The sequence below is a fragment of the Dipodomys ordii genome, unplaced genomic scaffold (assembly GCF_000151885.1).
Source record: "Dipodomys ordii isolate 6190 unplaced genomic scaffold, Dord_2.0 Scaffold64, whole genome shotgun sequence".
Classification (NCBI taxonomy): domain Eukaryota; kingdom Metazoa; phylum Chordata; class Mammalia; order Rodentia; family Heteromyidae; genus Dipodomys; species Dipodomys ordii.
In genome coordinates this window covers 1,769,527-1,786,362 of record NW_012267280.1, presented here as the reverse complement: position 1 = coordinate 1,786,362, position 16,836 = coordinate 1,769,527, and the positions used below count along the sequence as shown (strand labels likewise).

Below are 16,836 nucleotides of genomic sequence, written 5' to 3'. Positions count from 1 at the left end.
CACCCCACCCCTGCCCTGTCCCCAGTAATGAGGCCATCCGCGCATGCGTCCTGTGAATGTTTTTTTTAATTTTAATTTTATTTTTTATTTACTTCTCCAACCGCTCTTGTGTGAGGACTTGGTTGGGACGTGTGGAGGGAGGGACTGCCACACTGAGCAGCCTAGGCAGGGACCAGCAGGGTGATGGAGCCAGCTGGACACGGTCAGGAAAGGCCCCAGGCAGGCTGGCCTATGGTGGTGGTGAGGGTCCGCCAAGCCCGTGTCCCCTGCGAGTCTGGAGGGGGCCACAGCCCTGAGGGGAGGCTGTCCCGCAGCTTCAGCGGCCCTGGGCCTGCAGTCTCTGCATCTGTAAGATCTGGCTGAGAATCCTTTGCACGTCCTCGTCCATCTGGCCCTGGGGTGCAAGGAGGGGCAGAGAGAGAGAGAGAGAGCCTGGCCTAGTCCCCTGCTTTCCCCAGACCAAGCAAGTCGATGACAGAGATAGTCAGCCTCCCACTGCACAGAAGGGGACACTGAGGACCAGACAGCGTCAGGTGCGCCCAGGCGCGGGGTACCCGAAGTGGAGTCAGCACACAGTGCGGGGCTCACCTGAATGGCATACAGGAGATGTGTTCTGTACAAAGCCACCACGGCACAGTGCTCCCGGGCAGCCTCCTGCGGGCACCGAGGAGGGGTGCTCAGAAAAGCCAGACCCCCGCCTGACACGCCCCACAACACATGTGCCAACAGCCCATCACTTCCTGCTTGCACACCTCTGTGTGTGTGTGTGTGTGTGTCAGTTCTCAGGCTTGAATTCAAGGCCTAGAGGTTGCCCCTGAATTTTTTTTTTCTCAAGCCTGGCACTCTACCACTTGAGCCACAACTCTACTTCGGGTTTTTTGCTGGATCCCTGGAGATAAAAGTCTCAGGGACTTTCCTGACCAAGCTGGCTTCAAACTGTGATCCTCAGATCTCAGCCTCCTGAGTAGCCAGGAGGACAGGTGTGAGCTATTGGCGCCCGCCCTCTGCATGGAAATGTTCTTGTCTGTGCTGGACACGGCTCCCGCCACCTTGCCCGCCCCGTCCCTCTCCTGACACACAGCGCTCACCTGCAGTTCCCGCTGGAGAGTTCTGACCTGGCCACGCAGGGCCTCCACCTCGGGACTGGCTGGGGCTGCTGGCTGCTCTCTGAGCGCCTCCTTTAGGTTGAAGACTTCTTTGGATAATTCTGTGATCTGGAGGAAGGGGTCTGTTAGTGAGCCTCCTACTCCTCCAGAACCACAGGTTGAGAAGAGGTAGCTGATCAAAAGTGAGTAGTTCAAGTTTCTGGTCGAGTCTGTGGGACTTTCCTGTCCAGACTGGCTTTGATCCATGATCCTCAGATCTCAGCCTCCTGAGTAGCTAGGATGACAGGCGTGAGCCACCAGCACCCAGCTCCCTACCCACTTTTTTTTTTTAATTGTGGGGCTTGAACTCTGGTTTTCTGGTGGTTCATTGGAGATAAGAGTCTCACAGGGACTCAAGCGGTAGAGTGCTCACCTTGAGCTGAAGAGCGCAGGGACAGCGCCCAAGCCCAGAGTTCAAGCCCCACTTCGGGTTTTCTGGTGGTTATTTGGAGATAAGAGTCTCTCAGACTTTCCTGGCTGGGGCTGGCTTTGAACCGTGATCCCCAGGTCTCAGGATGCCAGATGTGAGCCCCCAGCACCTGGCCCTTTCCACCCCCATCTCATGGCTCATATGGTCAGAATCACAGATCTGGCCCAAGGACTGGGCTTTGCTGGTGTGCCGAGATTCCATGTACACAGCAGGTGCTTCATAAATGACCTTATTGTAATAAAGACCACTAGCTCCCTCAGGGTGACACAGACGCATGCGTAGCTGTGGTGGCTGGCAAGGGCGCTGGCATGTAATGGCTGGGGGGAGGGCAGGCATCACTGCCCAGGCCCCTTCAGGGACTGGCACACCCCTCTCCCCATCCGAATCACCTAGCCCGGATGTGCACAGCACTGAGAATGAGAACCGGCTGTCAGTTTTTGGGGAGTCGGTCGTGAGGCTTGAACTCTGGGCCTGGGTACTGTCCTATCCTCTGCTCTTCAGCTCAAGGTGAGCGCTCCATCACTCAAGCCCCAGCACCACTTCTAATTTTTCTGGTGGTCAATTGGAGATAAGAGTCTTCAAGGACTTTCTTTGCCCGGGCTGGCTTTGAACCGTGATCCTCAGATCTCAGCCTCCTGAGTAGCTAGGGTGACAGGCGTGAGACACTGGCGCCTGGCCTTGCTGTCAATTACCCATCACCAAGGTACCATTTCATCCTCCACTCACAGAGGAAGAAGCCAGAGCTCAGAGAGGTGAGGTGACCTGCCTGAGGCCACACAGCAAGGCAGCCAGCTCTCTTGGGCCCCTTAACAGCTCTCCAGTGACAAGCCTTTGTGACTGGCCCTTCACTTCACCTATGGGAACCCCAACTCTGCTCATCAGGAAAAGAGGAATAAAAATGCTTTCTGTGGGCTGGGAAGGTGGCTCTGTGGTAGAGTGCTTGTCTAGCATGCATGAAGCCCTGGGTTTGATTCCTCAGTACAATGTACACAGAAAAAGCTGGAAGCGGCACTGGGGCTCCAAGTGAGGGATAGTTCTCAGGCCCTGAGTTCAAGCCCCAGGACTGGCAAAACAAACAAACCCAAACAAAACAATGCTTTCTGCTTAACCAGACATTATGGCTCAAGCCTGAGATTCTAGTTACTTGGGAGGCAGAGCTCAATCAAGGAATGAGGGTTTGCGTATCTTAAAAGTTCACAACAGTCCACGTCAACCAGTGTCTGGACATTGTGGTGTGTGCCTCTGCTACTGTGCACAAACACCAGGCGGAATGAAGTCGAAGCTGGCACAGGCGTTAAACGTACACCCCTACCTGGAAAAATAACCAAGGCCAAAAAGGGGCTGGAGGAACCGCTCAAGGGTAGAGGTGTGGCCCAAACCAAGGGGCGTGGCTTGAACTCTAGAAGCATTGTTCCAGCGGTTGAAAAAGCCTGTCTCCATCAATGGGGATGTGGCTTGAGCTGCAGAGTGCCCCCTCCACAGTGGGGCGTGGCTTGAGGTGAGTGGGTGTGGCTTGAGTGGAGGGGGCGGGGCTCACATTGTACTGGGCTTTCTTTTTTTGGTCCATCCTGGGGCTTGAACTCTGGGCCTGGGAGCTGTCCCTGAGCTCTTCAGCTCAAGGCTCATGCTCTACCACTTGAACCACAGCGCCAATTCTGGTTTTCTGGTGGTTCATTGGAGATCAGTGTCTCATGGACCTTTCCTGCCCAGGCTGGCTTTGAACCATGATCCTCAGATCTCAGCCTCCTGTGTAGCTAGGATGACAGGTGTGAGGCACTGGCGCCTGGCTATGGTGCATGTCTTACAAGCATGTGGCCCTGGGTTTAATTCCTAGTATCTTTGAAAAAAATAAAGGAAGTAGCACTGAACTGGGGCTCAGTGGCTCACGCCTATAATCCTAGCTACTCAGGAGGCTGAGATATGAAGATCATGGTTCAAAGCCAGCCTGGACAGGAAAGGTCTGTAAGACTCTTATCCACAGTGAAGCACCAGAAAACCGGAAGTGGTGTTGTGGCTCAAAGTGGTAGAGCAGTGGCCTTGAACACAAAAGTTCAGAGACAGTGCCCATGTTCCAAGTTCAAGCCCCATGACCAACAAAAAGAAAGGAAGGAAGGAAGGAAGGAAGGAGCTTTCAGATGTTAAGAATTGTGGGAAGAGAAAAGCAATAAGGTGAAAGAGTGAGCCCAGTAACTAAAGTTTCAGGTGTCAGTCTTATTGTTGTTGGAGTCGAACCCTGGCAATACCACTGTCGGGCTGTGTGGCTCTGGAGCAGTATCTTCATGTCACTGAGCCTCGTTTCCTCTTATTGGAATGTGATTTGTGACCTGGAGGCTTCCCCTGTGTGAACGCACAGGTGCTAGGCCTGGCATACAGTAAGTGCTCAATGCACGCTCCACCCAGAAGAGCAGCAGCCCAGGTTGGCTACAGCTGAGCCCCTCCCGTCCTCTGCTTCTTCTGCTGTCTGATTTTTCTGCTGGGGACTGAGGCTAGTTTTCATGACCCACCCAGATTCTCTCTGAGCTCTGGTGGGGACTAGGAGGTCCTAACCCTGCAGCGGGGGGGGCACCTACCTTTTTGTCTTTCTCCTTGGCCTTGTCCAGAGCCTCCTGGGCTCGGCTCTGGGCCTGCCTTGCCCTTTCCGCCTCAGTTCGGAGCCCCCGTAGCTGCTGTTCGGCTGTGGCCAGCTGAGCCTCGGCCGCATGGCGCTCACTCTTCATTAACAGCGCCTCACGCTGTACCTGTAGTCCAAGATGACGAGTGTGTACCCCCAGAATGTATGGGGCTCCTTCTCAACCTTCCGCTTTGGCCTGAGGACAGTCAACCCCATGTCCATCTGGAGGGACTCGGTCCCGTGGAAGTTCTGGGTGTGATTTACAGACCCTTCTGGGCACTTCCAGATAGCATGCTGTGTGTCTTGGGGCAAGTGACTTCACCTTTCTGTGCCCATTTCCTCATACGGAGAATGAGGATGATAAGAAAAGCTACCATTTACTATATTCTAAGCAGATACATAGAATGTGCCAAGGACAGTGCCTGGTACATACAGTAAGGGCTCTGTTTGAGTTAGTGATATTGTTCTTGTTCTTGTTTTTCTATTGCTGCCAATGTCCTTATTTCTGCCAGTGATATGAAAGTTTCTAGACATCTTCCTTCCTTCCCTCCCTCCCTTTTTTTCCTTCCTTTCTTTTTCTTTCTCTCACTTTTGGTAGTACCGGGGTATTTTGAACTCAGGGCCTCAGGCTTGACAAGCAGACACTCTACCACCCCTCTAGTCCTTGTAGATTTCTTCCTTCAAAATATAAAACAGTTCTGGGTGCTGGGATGTAAAACATTTCTGGGATGATGCCTGTCATCCCAGCTACTCAGGAGGCTGAGATCTGAGGATCACAGCTTGAAGCCAGCCCAAGCAGGAAAGTCCGGGAGACTCTTCTCTCCAATTAACCACTCAGAAAACAGGAAGTGGCGCTGTGGCTCAAGAGATACAGCGTTCACCTTGAGCTGAAGAGCCGAGGGACAGCGCCCAGGCCCAGAGTTCCAGCCCCAGAGGGCCCAGCATCCACAGAACACATCCAGGCCCTGCCCCAGGCCTCCGGGTGAGCCAGCAAGGCCCGGGGTGGGGTGTGTGTGTGTGGGGATCCCTCACCTGGAAGACCTCCGCGCTTGTCTTCTCGTGCCGGCGCCCCAGGTCCTCCAGCTGGCCCTGCAGCCGGGCCACGTCGGCCTGCAGCGCGCCCACCACCTGCTCGTGCTCGGAGCGCGCCACGCTGCCCGTGCGCCGCGCGCAGCCGGGCGGCCTCCTTGCCCGTGGCCACCACCTCCTGCTCCAGGCTGGCCGCCCGGCCCCGCAGCTCCAGCGCCTCCTCCTGCAGCCGGCGGTGCTCAGCCGCGGGCACCGAGGCCTGGCGCAGAGCCTCGGACGCCTCCCGCAGCTCGGCCAGCCCGCGCCGGGCCTCCTCGCACGCCGTGGCCAGCTCGGTGGCCCGGGCCTCGGCGGCGGCCTTGGCTTCGCCCAGCTCAGCGGCTGCAGCTCGCTGCTTCTCCCCCGCGGCCCTGGCCGTGGCCAGCTGTTCCCGCAGCACCTCCAGCTCCCGGCTCTGCTCCAGACGCATCTCCTCCCGCCGGGCCAGCTCGGCCCGCAAGCCCCTGGCCTCCTCCTCGGCCAGCAGCCGGCCGGCCCGGGCCTCGTCCAGCTGGGCAACGGCTGCCTCCAGCTCCCGCAGGCGGGAGTCTCGGCCTCGCAGGTCCTCCCGGGCCTGCTCCAGGGCCGCCCGCAGCTGGACAGTGTCACCGCCGCCGCTGCCCCCGCCGGCCCCACTGCCCTCGGCCTCGCGTACCCGCGCCCGCAGCCGGCCAGCCTCGGCCTCTGCGGCCTCACATTTGCCGCGGGCTGCCTCCAGCTCGGCGGCCGCCTCCCGCTCTCGCTGCCGGAGAGCCTCTTCCAAGCCTCGGATCCTGCTCTCCAGCTCGGCCTGCAGCTTCTCCGATGCCTCGGCAGCCCCAGGGTGCAGGACAGGACCCGCAGGGACCTCTGGAGCCGTGGCCTCTGCATCCGTGGCCTCCGCATCCGTGGCCTCTGCTCTCATGGCCTCACTGTTGGTGGCGCCTGTCCCCAGTCCCTCAGCTTCCACGTCGCCCAGTCTCTTGACCTCTGCTGCTACAGGATTTGCATTGGGGTTTGTGGCCTCTGCTTCAGTGGCCTCGGCTCCTGTGGCCTTGATGCCCGTGTTCTCTGTTTCTGCCATCTTCCCGTCTAGGATCTCAGCCCCTGTGGCTTTTGTTTCCACAGCCTGGGCTCCGTCCCCTGGTGTTCCTGCGACCTCTGTGTCTGCGCGTTTGGTTTCAGTGGCCTCGGGATTCGTGGATGCTATTTCCAATGTGGTGGTTTCTGTGGCTTCAACTCCAGCCGTCTCCTCATCCGCGGTTCCATTAACTTGGCTTTCTGGAGACACGGTGCCATTTAGCCCTGTGCTGGAAGGCCTCTTTTGGGGGGTCTTGGCTCCCCCGTCCCTGTCCTCCTCCTGGGCTGCCTCATCGTGGCCTCCGGGGTTCTTTGGAGCCTCCTGCTGCTCCAGCCTCCGCAGGGCCTCGGCATGCTGCCTCCGGAGCTGGTCGAACTCGGCGCGGAGGGAGTCGTACAGCAGCAGCGGGATGACCTCGGGGGCGCCGTTCGCCTCCACCTGCACATCCTCCTTCTCGAAGTCCTCCAGGATCTGGGGGCGAAGCGTGCGATCAGGCGGGGTAGGGGGCGGAGGACGGCCTCGCCGCGGCCTCTGCCCAGCGTGACCCCGGCTGACCCACCTGCACCTTCTCCATCAGCTCCTGGTTCTGCCTGGTGAGCTCAGCCACCTGCTCCTGCAGCGAGGCCAGGAGGCCCCGAGCCGACGGGCTCAGCAGAGCCTCGGCCCCTGGCGGGGGGCGGGGGTCACAGTCAGGCTGGGGGTCCAAGCCAGAGGGCACTGGGACAGGGAGTCTAGAGACGCGTGTTGGGGTCCCCAGGACTGGCTCAGCAAGGGGGAATGAATGGCTCATGAACCCCCCCACTTCCCAGCACCCCAAAAGCTCCCATCCTGGGCAGGCAGGGGGTGTTCCAGGACCAGATCATCAGGAGCTTCTAGGGGGAGGAGTGGGGGACAGGGGAGGTTCACCAGATGCATCAGGCAGGTCCCCCTCTTCGTCCTGTAGGGTAGACACGTCGTAGCTCGTGTTCTCTCGCTCATTCTGGAGGAGGGGGGGCAGGAGACAGATTCCAGCTGGGGGTCCTGCTCCCTACTAACCTGTCACCCCCCAAGACTCTAGAAAGAACTAAGGAACCCATGCACCTACAGCACCCCCCCACCCCTGGGTTCCTATTTATGGGGCACATACCAGGTCCCCCCAGCTATTTTTGTGGTGCTGGCCATTCTCACCACTGAGCTGCACCTCAGTTTTATGGTCCCCCCCAAATAACATGGGATCCTGTGGAGTTGCCATGTCTTTTTGGGGGGGTTCCGGTCGTGGGGCCTGAACTCTGGGCCTGGGCGCTGTCCCTCAGCTCTTCAGCTCAAAGCTAGTGCTCTACCACTTGAGCCACAGCGCCACTTCCAGCTTTTTTCTTTTTGCTTATGTGGTGCTGAGGAATCGAACCCAGGGCCTTGAGCATGTAAGGTAAGCGCTCTACCACTGAGCCACCTTCCCAGCCCTGCCATGTCTTTTGAAGATCAAGTCTTGCTCTACAGCCTGAACCCCAAACCTTCTGCCTTTCCTCCTGAGTGCTGGGGTTACAGGCATGAGCTATCACGCCCTGCCTGGTGTGTGCCCATTTTTAACAGGGTTGTTTAGTGTGTTTAGCCACTGAGCTGCACAAATTGCTTATATGGTGATTTGTGTGTACATATAATAATAACATGTGCGGGTCTGCAGGTCTCAACTTCATGGCCGGGCGTGTTCTCTACAGACAGGAGGGTCTTGGCAGGGCGTGTGGCTACACAGTTGTGTGGAACTGCACACAGGTGTGGTGTGAAAGTGCAGGATTATCAGCTTGTGTGTTAAGCTACCATTTGTTTTTTGTTTTTGTTGGTTGTGGGGCTTGAACTCTGGGCCTGGACGCTGTCCCTCAGCTCTCCAGCTCAAGGTGAGCGCTCTACCACTTGAGCCACAGCACCACTTCCAGTTTTCCGGCGGTTTCACAGAGTTTCCTGCCCGGGCTGGCTTTGAACCACGATCCTCATATCTCAGCCTCCTGAGTAGTTAAGATGGCAGGCATCAGCCACCGGCGCCCAGCATACTTGCAGCTTTTTCTGCTTATGTGGTACTGAGGAATGGAACCCAAGGCTTCAAGCATGCTAGGCAAGTGCTCTACCCCTAAGCCACATTCCCAGCCCTAATCTACCATCTGTACCTGGTTGTGCTATGAATGTGTGTTGTGAGTGTACCAGCACCCTTGTGTTTGCATGTTGTGCCCACACGGACTTGTGGGTAGACCAAGTGCTAGACCCACCCATCTCTGGATGACTCCTCCCCTGGGCCATGGGGCACCCCTGAACAACCAGGCCCCTTAACTTTTGATGAACCCCTGCTTAGGCCTGGCTAAGTCCCTGCCTTAGCCCAATACTTGCTCCACCCACCCGCCCCTAGTTCTTTCCTACACTGACCTAGCCCCGCCCTGGACTCCGCCCCTCCAGGGCTTAGCCCCGCCCCTAGTCGACGAGGCCCTGCCTCTTCCCCATTCCAGCCCTGCCCAGTACTTGCTTGGGCCCGCCCCTCTCTGGTTCTGCCCCGCCCTTACGTTCTAACCCAACCCCGAAGTTGCCCCGCCCCCCGGCTCGGCCACGCCCCTCCCCGGCTCGGCCACGCCCCCTGGCTGCCCACCTCCAGCAGGGACAGCCTGCTCTGCAAACTCTCCACCTCCCGTCCCAGACTCTCCTTCTCCTCTTGCTTTTCTGCCAGCAGCTGCTGCAGCTCCTGCACCTGCACGTGGGGGGGGGGAGGGGGGCTCAGCCACCTCTGGGAGGAGACACCACCCAGGTCAGGTGGGAGTCCTGCCCTACCTGTCTCTCCAGGCTGTGCACCGAGCTGGCTTCTGGCTCGAGGGGCTGCAGGGAAGGAAGGGGGAGACGGGGCTGGATCCCCGCTGGGGGTCCTCCGCGCCCAAGCTCCAACCACAGATGGGTGCCAAGCCTGACCAATGGCCTGGGCACTCACTACTGTTCAGAGTCTGCTGTTTTCTTCGGGCTTTCCCCCTGTTGTTGGTGTGTGTGTGTGTGTGTGTGCACGCGCACGCACATGTGCGCCCATCCTAGGGTTTGAACCCAGGGCCTAGGTGCTGCCCCTGAGCTTTTTCACTCAAAGCCAGAGCTCTACCACTTGAGCTACGGCTCAGTTACTGGCTTTTTGGTGGTTAAGTGTCTCATGGACTTTCCTCCACACACCCCCCCCCAAGGCTGGCTTTGAACCATGATCCTCAGATCTCAGCCTCCTGAGTAGTTAGGATGACAGGCATGAGCCACCGGCGCCCTGAGCCTACTGGTTGGATTTTTGTTTTTACCCAGTGCCGGCTTTGAGCCAAATCATGAAGTCACTCGCTGACTCGGGTTCACTCAAGGCATCTACTGTGAGCCTGGCTGGCACTTGGCGGGGCGGGCGCAGCATGGGGAAGGGAGGGGGGAGTAAAGGAAGTCCCCCCCCCCCCGGCCCGGGTCTCTGCTGCCGGCCCACCTCCGGCCTCCTGCGCTCCTTGTGCTGCTCCAGGCCCCGGATCTTCTGCAGGAGGCGGCCTCTCTCCTGCCGCAGGCGCACGATCTCCTCGTAGGCTTCGCGGTCGTCCTGTCCCCTCCCCAGTGGGAGGGTGGGGGGCACTCCCGTTAGACGGCACCCCTGGCCTGTGCCCTGTCCTGGTTTCAGGGGATCCTCCTCCTCCTCCCCCACAGTCAGGACCCACCCCTCACCGGCACAGGAATGCTGGCAGGAGGCTGGGGTGCCTTCCGCTTCTTGGCAGCCCCCCGCTTTTCTTGGCTGGACACCGAGTTCTAGGGGAGGGGCAGAGGATAAAGCGGACACGTGGTAGGCAGAGCGGCATCCCCCCCCTTGATGAACCCACAGTCAGAACCACCCCAGCTGCGCCCTGACTTCCTGGGCACTGTCTAACCAGGTCCCCCTCAAGGAAGACAACACCCCGACCTCCCCCCAACACACACCAGCCATGGTCTCCTCTGTCCCCAGCTCCCACCCAGACGGAGCAGTGTTGCAGTACCCGTGGGTGCCACATGGGGGCAGCATACCCCACCGGATCCTGAACCCCTGGGCATTCATCTCCGGTCAGAGAATGCGGAAAGGACAGGGAGTGGGGTTCAAGGGCCCCGTACCTGAGATGACGCCTCTCCTGAGTCAAGCTCTGGGGGGCGAGAGGACAGAGAGGCAGCATCAGGCATCCGCTGGGAGGACCCCTTCACCCCAGCTGAAGGAAGCGCACTTGGGGAGAGAGGGGCTCCCTATTTCCCAAGAACCGGGGATGGCTACTTAATTGTGGGGACTGGGGTCTCGCTATGGAGACCAGGCCGGTCTAGATCTCTCCAGCTTCCCTGCCAAGGCCTCCCAAGGGCTGGGATTACAGGAGTGTGTCACCACGCCTGGCCCCAGTGTCAGGAATTTTAAGGATCCAGGGTTGGCAGAATGAAGGAAAGGGCCTAGAAACTCAGAGGGAGGGGTGCGGGGGGGAGACACAGGCGGGATGGTGGCACTTGTCACTGGGGGCCAGCATGGCTGCCACTTCTTAGAATAAAGATGGCCTGGGAGATCACACTGGAGTCTTGGACCAGTCTAAATGCTCATGGCACTTGAAAGCACTGTGAAACTTCCTGTAACAGCACACTGGGGTACCTTGAAACTGTCCACAATGGGGAAAAGGTTGGGAGGTGTTAGAAACTACAGGAATGAGTGAGAGGAAGGGGTTGCATTACCACTGGGTGGCGAGGGGCGCTGGACCGCCTCCTGGAGAAGGTGTAGGATGAGTTTGTCCCCCACCCGGGCACCATAATGAGCCGCATCCTGGCCTAGTGCATCTGTGATGCCCGTCTGGGCCCCGCCCTGAAGCAGCACCTCCACCGTTTCGGGGCTGGCCCCCTCACAGGCCAGCATCAGGGCCGTCCTGTTGGAGAAAAGGAACCCCTGTGGAGGTGAGGACATGTCCAAGGTCCCTCACCCAAGCTGGGAGGAGAAGCGCACTGAAGACATTCCCCCACTCAGAGAGGTTAAGACACTTTCCGCAGGTCACACAGCACACGGGACAGATGTGTGGAGAGGGGAGGTGCTCACCTGCCCTGCAGGTCTTGGTCATTTGCGGCAGCCCCCCGTTGCAGGAGGAGGCGGCACAGATCGGTGTGACACATCTGAGCAGCTAGGATGAGGGGGGTTGCGCCCGACTGGGTGGAGTGGGGGGGGGAGAGGAGGGGAGAGGTAGAATGAGTAATTGACCTTTGGGGGGTCGAGCCACCCTGGATCTCACCCCCCAGAACTTTGTAAAAGGACCCTGCCACTCGGTGACAGCATGTATTAAGAGCAGGGCCATTTTTGCCACACACACACCCCCCCCAAGAGGCCTCAGGAGCTCACCCGATCTCGGGGGTTCAGATGCGCCTTGAATGAACAGAGTAGCTCTGAGCAAGACAGGCAGCCACCAGCCGCTGGGGAGAAGAAGAGGGAAGAGAGAGCGCTAGAGAGAGCCCTGCCTTCCACCTTGGCGGGCTTCTGTGTGTGTGTGCTGGTCCTAGGGCTTGAACTCAAGGCCTGGGGGCTGGCCTTTTGCTCTTTTGCTCAAGGCTGGTGCTCTACCATTGGAGTCACAGCTCCACTCCCAGCTTTTTTGGTGGTTAATTGGAGATAAGAATCTCATGGACACCGGGCGCTGGTGGCTCCCGCCTGTCATCCTACCTACTCAGGAGGCTGAGATCTGAGTATCTTGGTCCAAACCCAGCCTGAGCAGGAAAGTCCGTGAGAGTCTTATCTCCAATAAATCACTAGAAAACCAGAAGCGGCGCTGTGGTTCAAGTGGTAGAGCACTCGCCTTGAGCTGAAGAGCTGAGGGGCAGCGCCCAGGCCCCACGACCAACCAAAAAAAAAAAAAAAACAATCTCATGGACTTTCATGCCTGAGCTGGCTGTGAACTGTGAGTCCTCAGATTTCAGCCTCCTAAAGTAGCTAGGTGTACAGGCGTGTGCCACTGGTGCCTGGCTCAAATTGCAGCACATTAAAATCAGATATCATGAGAATGCCCTATTCCATCCAATATGGACCCGAGAGAGTAAGGAATTGTAGTCTCTGCCAGAAAGAACCCCAACACTAGGAGCAATACTTGTCAGATAAGAAACGTTTAAAAATGAGGTTCCAAGAAAGAGGAAGAGGGGCAAGTGTGGTCGTGCATGCCTGTAATCCCAGCATTTAGAAGGTGGAGGAGGGAAGATCCCAGGTGCCAGGTCAGTTTAGGCTACAGAGGGAGACCATGGCTGAAAAACCTTCAAGGAAATAACATTAAATAACAAGAAGCCTCCGTGTTGGACGCAGGGGCATGTCACCACTAGGGGGCAGCAAATGCCAACTCAGGACGTTTGAACCCAATTTTGTTATTTCCCCCAGGAAAAGCATCCGGTAAGCTCTGTCTGGGCTGGCCGGTGCCCGCCCTTCTCTTGGAAGTGGAGTCTATCTCAGATGATTGACAGGAGGACAGTCCTATCAGGCTGAGCCTCTGGATTTCCAGCCGTTCTTTCAAAACAGTTTAAACTCACTGGGCATTGGTGGCTCAGGCCTGCCACCCGAGCTACCCAGGAGGCTGAGATGGAAGGATCACAGTTCAAAGCCAGCCTAGTAAAGAAAGTCTGTGAGCCTCTTATCTCCAATGCACCACCAGAAAACCAGAAGTGGTGCTGTGATTCAATGTGGTAGAGCTCTAGCTTTGAGCAAAGGAACTCAGGGACAGTCCAGGCCCTGAGTTCAAGCCCCCCGCCCCCACCACCACCAAAGAGGGGGTGGGCGGGGGAGAATTAAACCTACACTCTATCAAGGGGGAAACAGCCCTTGGTTCAAAGGGTGGCCAGAGTTTAAGCTGTGCCAGGTTCCTGGTGCTCTCCATCCATGGAGGGACCGACTGCACCCACCTGCATGATGAAGGGCCGTCCACCCGCTGCTGTCCTCCACGTCCACCACGCAGGAGGCCTGGGAAGGGGAGGCAGGTAACATGAAGAGAGGCCACCCGTCCTGGATGTTCCAAGACCACTCGGCCCCTAGGGTGGCCACTAGGCATTCATGTCACAGACCCCCAATAGATGCTCGGCTGTCATGATATAGTAGATAGTGAGGGGAGTAGCTGGTGGTTGGGGAGAAGCTGGACACTCTGAGTGGCCTTGGGGGAAAACTGAGCTGGGGAAAGCTGGTCTTGGGAGCCACTGGGGTTCAGGGTGAAGTGGCCCAGCGCATATGAGGATGTAAGAGGGGAGATTTGAGGACGGGAGATTTGAAACTCGCTGGGCTCTGCCGTAGTGGGAGCCACGGGAGTATCTGGGACTCAGGGAGTATCTGAGGTTGCAAAACAAAGTACGTGAATCCAGACACGCCTGCACTCCTAGCTACTGGAGAAGGCTGAGATCTAAGGCTCATGGTCTGAAGCCAGCCTAAGCGGGGAAAGTCTGTGAGACTCCAGTTCACCACCCCAAAGCTGTGGCTCACATGGTAGAGCTCCAGCCTTGAGCAAAAGAAGGGGGAAAAAGCAAAAGGACAGCACCCAGGCCACGAGTTCAAGCCCCACAACTGGAACAACAGATAAGTGAATAAATAAATAGCAGAGAAAGCTGAGGCAGAGGGTGAAGCCCCGAGTTCAAGCCCAAGCACCAGCACACGTGCACACACATCAAATGACCTGTAGCAGCAGCTTGAGACACTGTGGGTGCCCATACTTGGCAGCCAGGTGGAGGGCATTGTAACCTGAAAGGAAGAGGAGGAGCATGGGAATGCAGGCTGCTCCAGGCACCCCCAGCTACTCCCCATGCCTGGGATGACTTTCCAAGTCTCCTCTCCACAACTGCTTCTCAAAACTAAGCTACTCTCTCCAGCCAGAGACTTCCCAGTCCCCAGCTCCCATTCCCCCCAGCTACTCCCCAGGCCCAAGCTACTCTACTCACCCCACCCAATGCACTGGCTTTGCCCCCTGTGGGCCATAGCGGTCTGTCTGCGCATGCTCACTTGCATACCATGTTCCTCCACCAGCCAATTCTGTCCTATTGATACTTTACAACCCCAGCTACTCCTTGGGCCTTGTCTGCTTCACCTGTAGCCCTGGAGCTTCAGACATGGCTATACCCATATGCCAAGCTGAGCCAGCTTCCCATTGGCCATTCATCTCATCTCTATTATTTCTCAATTATTTCAGCTATCATAATTCTGCTTTTTGGTTTGTGTTTGTTTTTGTAAGTCATGGGGCTTGAACTCAGGGCTTGGGCACTGTTCCTGAGATTTTTGTACTCAAGGCTAGCACTCTACCACTTGAGCCACAGCACCACTTCTGGTTTTCTGGTGGTCAATTGGAGACCAGAGTCTCACGGTCTCTCCTGTCTGTGTTGGCTTTGAACCGTGATCCTCAGATCTCAACCTCCTGAGTCGCTAGGATGACAGCCACCTGAGCCTGGCTGTCCTTTTTGTTTGGTTTAGTGTGTGTGTGTGTGTGTGTGTGTGTGTGTGAGTGTGTGTGTGTGTGCGCACGCGTGCACACGTGCTGTTACTGGGGCTTGAACTCAGGAACTGGGCATTGTCTACTCAATGCTCAGGCTCTACCAGCTTTTTGTTGATTAGAGATAAGAGTCTCACGGACTTTCCTGCCTGGGCTGGCTTTGGACCTTGATCCTCAGATCTCAGCCTCTTGAATGGCAGGGATGACAGGCGTGAGCTGCCAGCACCCATGTCAGACTCTCCTTTTTTCCCAGCTACTCACAAAGTTGCTGATACTCTCCATACCCAAGCCAGCTCTCCTCAGTATCTGCCACACTCAACCTGTTAAGTCTCCTGACCTCAACCCCTCCCCCACCCCATTCAGCCCAGCTACTCCCCTCCCAGCCCAGCTACTCCCCTCCCAACCCAGCTACTCCCCTCCCAGCCCAGCTACTCCGCCACCCTGCCCAGCTACTCCCCTCCCAGCCCAGCTACTCCGCCACCCTGCCCAGCTACTCCTGTTGACTCCAGGTACTCTCCAATTCAGTTGCTCTCCGCTGACCACATGGTGGCACTAGAAGCCTGACCTGAACAGTGCTTTCAAGTGTTGGTCCACTTTATTATCAGGCTGCTGCTGGAGGGAATCTCAGGTTTGTCCTCTGCCTTGGCCACTTTCTCAGATACTCCCCCCCCCCGCCAGTCTGCAGATACTCCCTTATTCCTCGAACCCTGCGTCTCACCCATTTCCTCATCCACAATTGGCCATCGTGCTAGCCATGGTGTCCATCCTCAGACACCAGGCGGCCTCTTCCCTGTGCCCGGCCCCAAGGACAATGGGGACAACTCCCTTCTGATGCAGGGGCCTTGAACCTGGCCCTGAGCACTGGATTCCCCCTCTCCCCTCCCCTGCGCCCCCATCCCCGGGCTGGCTGCAGTACCTGCTCCGTCGGTGCTCATCACATTGGCGCCCTGTGTCAGCATCACCTCCAAGCAGCTGGCTGCTCCCCTCATGGCTGCCAGGTGGAAGCTAGAGGTCAGAGGTCAGCGGTCAGCCAGAGCAGGAGCCTGGCCCGGCCATCCCCACCCCTGCTTGTGGGCACTCACGCAGACTTGCCCTCGGGGTCCAGCTTAGTGGGCACCAGGCCCTTGCGGGCGAGAAGCGCAGCCACCTGGGCAGGGTCGCCGTTCTCCACTGCCTGCAGCAGCCGCTGGTCACTTTTGGTCCAGTCCTGGCCCTGCAGGATCCATCCAGGGGGGGTGTGGGGGAGGGTCTGGTGGGCTGCTGCCCTCTCCCGGATCCCCACCCCACCCTCCCCCCACACCCCCCGGCACACGGGGCGGGCTCCCGGCTCTCACCGCCCGCCCCTGGCACTTGCCTGGCGCCTGCCTCTGGCTGGGGGCTTCGGGATGGGGCAGGGGCCGCAGGGCGGGCAGGAGCCGAGGTCGGTGGGGCTGAGCCGAAGCTGTGGGGGGGAGGGGGAGGGGGAGGTGGTCCTGGGCCCGGGGGGGAGCCTGAGATAGTGTCTTCCCAATTTTGTGCCCCCAGGCCCTCGCCCCAGGGGTCCACCCCAAGCCCACCAGCAGCATCACCCATTGGCATGAGCCCCTCTTCGCAAAATAAATGCTATGTCCCCCGGATCTAACACTTCCTCCAGCAAACCCAGCCACAAGTCCTTCCAAGCCACCTTCTAGAGCCTTCTCTGCCCCCGACGCCCCTCTGCCGTCTGTCCTTCCAAGCGAAGGGCCACCCTGTCCCCCAGGGCCCCGAGGCCTGTGCACAGAGGCTGCCGCCTGGAAAGCCTTCCAGAACCTCTCCCCCAAAGCCCGCAAGTGCCCGGATCCCCGCACCCCGAGTCCTCGGCCCAGGGAAAGGGCCTCCCCAAAGTCTGCCAGGTGCTCCCGCCGGGCTCCCAGGCCCAGGCCCCCCCCGCGGGCCCCACATCGGGTCCCCACAGTGTCCTGAGCGTCACCCCCTCCCCGGCCTCGGGGCGGCCTCCACACAGCGTCCCCAAACTTCGCATCTGTCCCCCAAAGCCCGCGCCCCCCCCCCGCCCCGCGTCTGCGGGCATCCGGGTCTGGGGGTGTGGGTGGGGG

General features: G+C 58.3%; 1 protein-coding gene across 1 annotated transcript in view; it reads right to left on the bottom strand.

The window, feature by feature from the left end:
* Window positions 1–235: 235 nt before the first annotated feature.
* Ankrd24 (ankyrin repeat domain 24) overlaps window positions 236–16,836 on the bottom strand; it is a 20,024-nt gene continuing 3,423 nt past the window's right edge. The window contains 21 exon segments of the mRNA XM_013022643.1: window positions 236–394; window positions 589–654; window positions 1,089–1,214; window positions 4,146–4,313; window positions 5,219–5,351; window positions 5,353–6,785; window positions 6,874–6,980; window positions 7,221–7,293; window positions 8,923–9,021; window positions 9,102–9,146; window positions 9,769–9,876; window positions 9,999–10,079; window positions 10,416–10,444; window positions 11,010–11,197; window positions 11,365–11,471; window positions 11,662–11,732; window positions 13,200–13,257; window positions 13,958–14,022; window positions 15,681–15,769; window positions 15,847–15,977; window positions 16,119–16,205. Coding sequence (XP_012878097.1) covers window positions 317–394; window positions 589–654; window positions 1,089–1,214; window positions 4,146–4,313; window positions 5,219–5,351; window positions 5,353–6,785; window positions 6,874–6,980; window positions 7,221–7,293; window positions 8,923–9,021; window positions 9,102–9,146; window positions 9,769–9,876; window positions 9,999–10,079; window positions 10,416–10,444; window positions 11,010–11,197; window positions 11,365–11,471; window positions 11,662–11,732; window positions 13,200–13,257; window positions 13,958–14,022; window positions 15,681–15,769; window positions 15,847–15,977; window positions 16,119–16,205 — 3,342 coding nt within the window. The 3' untranslated portion in view covers window positions 236–316.